The sequence below is a fragment of the Dreissena polymorpha genome, chromosome 1, assembly GCF_020536995.1.
Source record: "Dreissena polymorpha isolate Duluth1 chromosome 1, UMN_Dpol_1.0, whole genome shotgun sequence".
NCBI classification, from domain to species: Eukaryota; Metazoa; Mollusca; class Bivalvia; order Myida; family Dreissenidae; genus Dreissena; species Dreissena polymorpha.
In genome coordinates, this window is record NC_068355.1 from 156,817,467 (window position 1) to 156,824,192 (window position 6,726).

General features: G+C 35.6%; 1 protein-coding gene across 10 annotated transcripts; it reads right to left on the minus strand.

Annotated features, from left to right (window-relative positions):
* Nucleotides 1-1,024: 1,024 nt before the first annotated feature.
* Nucleotides 1,025-6,481, minus strand: LOC127857533 (uncharacterized). 10 transcript variants are annotated; one of them, XR_008038414.1, is made up of 6 exons: nucleotides 4,430-6,481; nucleotides 3,664-4,240; nucleotides 3,484-3,557; nucleotides 1,671-3,292; nucleotides 1,491-1,550; nucleotides 1,025-1,326 (listed from the first exon to the last, which is right to left on the minus strand). XR_008038414.1 is itself a non-coding variant. In XM_052393956.1 (5 exons), exons 1-5 carry the CDS (start codon nucleotides 4,517-4,519, stop codon nucleotides 1,233-1,235), a joined length of 399 nt encoding a protein of 132 aa, XP_052249916.1. In that variant the 5' UTR covers nucleotides 4,520-6,472; the 3' UTR covers nucleotides 1,025-1,232. The 10 variants fall into 10 exon arrangements, 1 of the variants encoding a protein (XP_052249916.1); XR_008038424.1 differs by having other exon boundaries at nucleotides 1,671-3,557; nucleotides 3,664-3,792; nucleotides 4,188-4,243; XR_008038411.1 differs by having other exon boundaries at nucleotides 1,671-3,792; nucleotides 4,188-4,240.
* Between the last annotated feature and the right edge of the window lie 245 nt (nucleotides 6,482-6,726).

Below are 6,726 nucleotides of genomic sequence, written 5' to 3' on the forward strand. Positions count from 1 at the left end.
AGACCGCTACACAGCTAAATGGGCAGGACTCCATCTGACTATCAATCTCAGCGGTCATAGTTTTGAAAAGCGTCTGCTTGTTAATTGTTGGTATTTTGGTACTTGGAATCTCTTGTGCCCAAGTAGACTTAAAATTTGGTTTTATAGATCATGCAATCATTAACTGGTTGGTAGCCTTATCAAATGCCATCGCGTCCTCGGACTCGCATACGCATCGACCCACGTCAGGTTCTAAAGCTTGCGGGCAATAATGAGTGTCCCTCGCGATAGATTGAGGAGCCTTGCCAGAGTATAACGACAGCATGGATAACACATGTTAGAACCGAAAACCGAGGCGTTTCCCCTCAAGTGCTATCGGTTCGCTTCGCAACTTGTGGAGTCGGTCTATTGACACCTACATACCTCGGTCGCCCATACTCAGTTAATTAACCGCTGTTGTCTTTCTGCTTGCCAAATAGCAGTCAACGACAACCTTACATTGATCTAGCCAGATTGGAAACTACGAGCGAAAACTAACTCGCCCAAGCGAGTGACCCGCTCCCGATTCGAGCAAAACCTCACCTAAGCACTATCGACCCAAAAAACGCCAGTAACACTGCTCCGTTACTAGGGAGCCTTGCTAGTCAACACAAGTAATTTGCAATCCTGGCTAGAGCAATGAGTATATTCGGACTGGTGTACCACCATGTGATTGTCTGCGTCTAAATTGTTGGTATTTGATACTTAGAGTCTCTTGTGCCAAAGTAGAGACTGAATATTTGTTTTATAAATCAAGCAATCATTTACTGGTTGGTAGTTCTAACAGTGCGTCAAAATAAGCACCGTGAAAACATTTTAGCACCGAAATACCGAGGTGTTTACCCCCAAGTGCTATCAGTGCGCTTCACACTTGTGGAGTCTTAAACCCCTCGGCCGCCCAAACACAGTTAATGACTGTTAATGTTTATTTTTTGTTTGATTTTGGTATTGCATAGTTTAAACACAAACACATACATCAATACATCAATATTGCTGGCCAGCACAATAAAACAACAATCTCCTTTATTTTTCATGTAAAAACATAAACATAAACATACACACTGTCAACACTTGCCACTTGCAACACCGAGTTCGTTTCAGTGCAGAATGTACACATTTTTCGATCGACACACATTCGCAATGTTACATGGATTCACAAAGTTACATGGATTCACAAAGTTGCACTGATGTCCATACACGGGCCAATGTTCAAGTTATCGGTGCGATGGACCCACGGTTTTGTCGCAGCTATACGCCACACGTATGTATTGACTACTCGGTGTCCACATCAAGGTTTGGATATTGGCACTGAAAATAGAAAAGCAAATTGTGTTAAACAGTAAACGATGAAAGTAAACAGCCTGAAATGATAAAAACATGCATGTGTAATATACCATGTATCAAATAAAATAGTAAACACAAACTGCTAAAGAAAAACACACAACTCTACCAACTGTTTAACTGATACTTACTTTTTTGTTTTGTGTTGCATGTTCAGGCGCCTTTCTGTCACTGCTCGTCTAGCAGTACAGCTGAAATGAAATAAAAAGCATGATCAGAAACTTTCATTGTAATTGTACAACTTACAATTTATGTGCACAATTTTGCATTTAAGTATAACATACAGTAAAACAATTTCAACTAATACTCACTTTTTTGTTGTGTTGTTTCCACAAAGGCGCCTTGTTGTCACTGCTCGCCTGGTAGTAAACCTGACACGTCTAGTAGTAGAGAACACTCGTCCAGCAGTAAAGCTGAAATGAAATCGAAAGCATGATCAGAAACTTTTGAATGTGTTTGTACAACTTACAATTTATAAACACAATATTGAACTGTAACAGTAAACATGAAACAGATAACAATTTTACTTACCTATGTTGTCTTCGCTGAAATACAAAAGTCATGTTCATAGCAATCATAGCATATTAACACACAATGAATACAACTCAAAACTTTTAGTAAGAAACTCAGTACTTACTTTGTATTTTGTATCCAATCCCTCTGCGGACAATCTTCTTCAGTCCACAATCGAGCTGAAATCAAGACTCAATGCATACATGTAAATTTTGCCAAATAACAAACAGAACTGTGAACCAAAACTTGAACTAAACAAAACTAACTTTTCAACTGTAATGGTACTCACCTCTGGCAACTGAAATCATACAGACATTTTGCATAGCACAATACATTTTTAGTTTTAAGATAAGAATGATTTATGAACATTTTACTTACACAAAGCATAAATATGAAAAACATGCTATGATGAAAAAAACAATATGTATACAAAATTATACATAAAGAAACACAATCTACTTACCATTGCTGACCCGAAATTGAGAAAAGCACATTTTGTATAGCACAACAATCATATTCAGTTTTTACATAAATGAAGTGTACTTACATCTGCCCAACTGAAATGAAAAAGAGCATAGCAGAACAAAAGTCATCAAATATATTTCAACATGCAATTTAAAGAAGCAAATTGTACTTACCATCAGGCAACTGAACTGATAAAAACACATTTTGTATAGCAGAATACAAGTCATCAAAACAGTTCAATATGAAAATTAAAGAAAGTTTGTGTACTTACCACAGCCATACTGAAATAAAAAAGAAACACATTTTACAATGCAAAATACAGGTCATCAAAACAGTTCAATATGAAAGGCAATTGTACTTACCACAGCCATACTGAAATGAAAAAGAAACACATTTTACAATGCAGAATACAGGTCATCAAAACAATTCACTATGAAATTATAGAAAGTTAGCGTACTTACCAACAGGCTACTGAAATAAAAAAAAGACATTTTGCATAGCAGGATACAAGTCATCAAAACAGTTCAATGTGAAAATTAAAGAAAGTTTGTGTACTTACCACAGCCATACTGAAATGAAAAATATATATTAAGCATTGCATAGCAGGATACAAGTTATCAAAGCAGTTCAATATTAAATTATAGAAAGTTAGTGTACTTACCACAGCCATACTGAAATAAAAAACAACATTTAGCAATGCATAATAATCAAGACTTACCTAGCTGATCTTAAATCATTCTCTGTTTCTCAACTTCTCACTTGTCAAAAAGTCTGCTCTGTAACGACCCACCACTCAAATCTGAAAAATAGTTAAGCAGAACAAAGCACAACACAAACCAAAAGAGTAGTTCACTTACCTCATATTTTGTGCAGAGTTTTAACAGCCAATTTTCTTCTTGAAACCTGTATTCGTCTTTTTTTTGACCCACTGTGGAACAGTCACAGCAATGTAAGTCTGAAACATAGAAGGGCATAACAACACAACATACAAACCAGTATATTTGTTTCGACTTACCTTGTGGCTACAGTCAAGACACAGCTGCTGAATTTCTTTTCTGTCACAAGCTGTCAAAACATCTCTGCAATGTTAACCTGAAACATAGTAAGAAAGAGAAACATTTTGTATACAACATAGTAAACACTTACCTTGTTTAAAGAGCTGAGTTGCAGCAGTGATTCTTTATTGAAATCTTCTTCTTTTCCCTCACTGCATGAGAGACCTAAAAAATAGCATGCAAAGCAAGACACTGTTTGTATGTCTACTCTGAAACAGAGCAAAATAAAGCATACATGGTACTTATAAAACAAACACATTGTTCCACTTACCCTTCTTCAACAGTTTAGTCACAGCAGTTGATATCCTTATTCACTGTTGAGGCTACTATGAGACCTTTTCTGCAATGCTCAGCTCCGTTCGACTGTCAAATATTCAGGTCATGTCATATCTGAAACGAACTAAATCAAAACATGCATAGTACACAATCATTGATAAAATCTTAAAACAATTGTATGCTTCATAGCTTTGTGTTGTGTTTTTTTTACTATACATATCACAGACAACTGGCGACCACAAAAGAGTACATACATTTTTTGTATTACTCAAACATTGCTGTATTAAGCTCACACTCATATCAACAAAAGCATTTCGATACACAAAGTAAGTGTTCACCATCATAGTACATCATCAGTTAGTTCGACATCCCACGTTTGCTCAGGTGTAAGTACTGGCTAGCATTTACCCTTTTCAGTTAACCGTCACACATCAGCATTTCTAAACACAAGTACTGATAGATTCTACCATTGCTATTATCTTTCACATAGACTTCTAAATATCAAATACTTGTACTCACGGTTTGGGAGCTCCCTCCAAGAAACACATCTGTACTGCTCGACATCTGGCCCTCTACTGAAACAAAATATTTTGAAACACACATGCATGTAAAACGTTTTTAAACAAAAACCAACACAGAACCAAGCTGCAGCAGCTATTCTGTCTTAAAATTGTTTTATCCATAGCTACATGGAAAACCTGAAAAATAGCATAACATCACATTATAGCAGAACAAATAAAAAAACAACTTGGTCAACTTACCTTGCTTTTGTAAAGATGTGTCACAGAGGTGGAAATCTTCTTCCATGTGTAAACCAGTGACTCGAATCTGCAACAAAGTAAAGAACACATTGTACACCTCAAATCAATGACTTAAAACTTACCCAACTTCTTGAATTGTGGTTTAGCAGTTGAAATCGTTTTTACTCGTGTCCCTTCTATTGACACCCAGTAGGAAACCATCTCTGCATGTGCAATCTGAAACATAGCAATACACACATGGTACAAATCAAACTACCACAATTGTTACACTTACCCTATTTGAACGTTCTATTCACATCACAACAATGTTTCTCTTCTTGAATCATCTTCGTTGTTGACTGCAAGTACATCTGAAACATAGAAGCATGCACAAAACATACCATATAAAAACTATTTTGTACTCACCATATGTTTGCTTTTCTGTTCATGCCAGCTTCCAAACCCATCACTGCCAACAGCATCTTTTTTCTGTTCATGTCAGCTTTCAATCCTTCACTGCCAAACGTATCTGAAAAATAGTACAACAGAAACAAACAAGCATAACATATCATTAGGACAGTTTTACACAACAGATATGAGAGCTCTTACAGCTACGTCTGTTCTGCTCAACTGTCCAAATGCAACTGACAGTACTTCACTGACAGTATATTTTTTTAAATAATTCACTAACATTGAGTCATTCTAACCTTACCTTCAAGGCTTGTTGATAAGCTTCAAAATCAAGACTGCATGGCTCCACTTTCACTCAACTGTCAAATCATCACTGCATAAGCACTCCTGGAATGTATTATAGCAAAACATGCATAGAACAAACATTCAGTCAAAAGTACTTACCTTTTACTTTATCACTGCCCTGTGCTCAACTCCAGTCATCATGACATCTCTGTTTAAAAGTCTGAAACATAGGAAAACATGCAATGCAAATTAAACATAGTTACTTACCTTCTAGCATATTGTTGGAGCTCCAACAAAATCATGACTGTTCACTTCAGCTGCCAGACTTGAACTGCCAGCACACATCTGAAAATCTGAACAAAGCATTCATGTTCCATACTGTACTAGCCGTATGATTTTAAGTTACTCATCATCCAAAAAAAGAGTACATGAAAATCTAGTAAAAAATAGGTTTTGATTTGTTCATAAGTTATACTCTGAAAGAAACCATGATAATGAAGAAACTCACTTTATCTCTTCTTTTGTCAAAATACCAGTGTTCATAGTAAGATGAAACACACTTACCTCTTCGTTTCCCAGCTCTGTTAAACTGACAGGTCTTCATTTTATGTCAAATCTGAAAAGATCTACATCAAAACATGCATAGTACACAATCTTTGTTAAAACAGTAAATAGTTGTTGCATTCAAAGCTATGCGTATTTTTCACTTTACAAGTCACAGACAACTGGCGACCACAAACGAAGAAACATTTCTGTACTACTCAAACATTGCTGTATTAAGCCCACACTCATGAACATAAACCGACATATTTTTGTTATAGACTTATAGTCCCTAAAACTGTACAAAAAGAATCAAAAGCAGTTTTCAGTCATAATCTTTTATTGAATTCTATACATAGGCAATACAATCTACAGTACTCACCACAGCAAACTGAAATTAAACATCATGAAAAATACATGTCAAGCAATACATTAATCATATTATAGTGCATATCAACAAACGCAATTCAATAAATTGTATGCATTCAGTAAGTGTTCACCATCATGTTACATCATCAGTTCGATTAGCATCACCACAATACATCAACTCATAATACTGGTTAGCATTGAGCTCATGCTATAGCTATCATACATCAGCATTCATAGACACTAAAAATCAAGTAATATCTACAGTACTTACCACAGCACACTGAAACAAAAACTGTAACAGCATGCAAAAAATGTAAACCAATACATGTATCAAATATAGTGCATATAAGAAAAGTATGTCGATACACCATCATATTACACCATCAATTCGTTTGACATCCCCACGGTAGCTCAACTGTTAGTTTTGGCTAGCATTTAGCCTTTTCAATAAACATTCAGCATTTCTAAACACAAGCACTGATTAATTCTACCCATCATATCATCATTCACATCATTCCATACTAAGTGTACAATAATAGTTTTCATTAAGCATCGTTAACTAAAAACCACACATACAAGTTAAATCTGCAATACTCACCACAGCATACTGAAATAAAATAGAAATGTTAACGACATGCAAATACAAGTAAAGCAATATCATATTTAGTACATATAAGCACATGCATTTTCATGAAATATGTTTCCAATGTTTT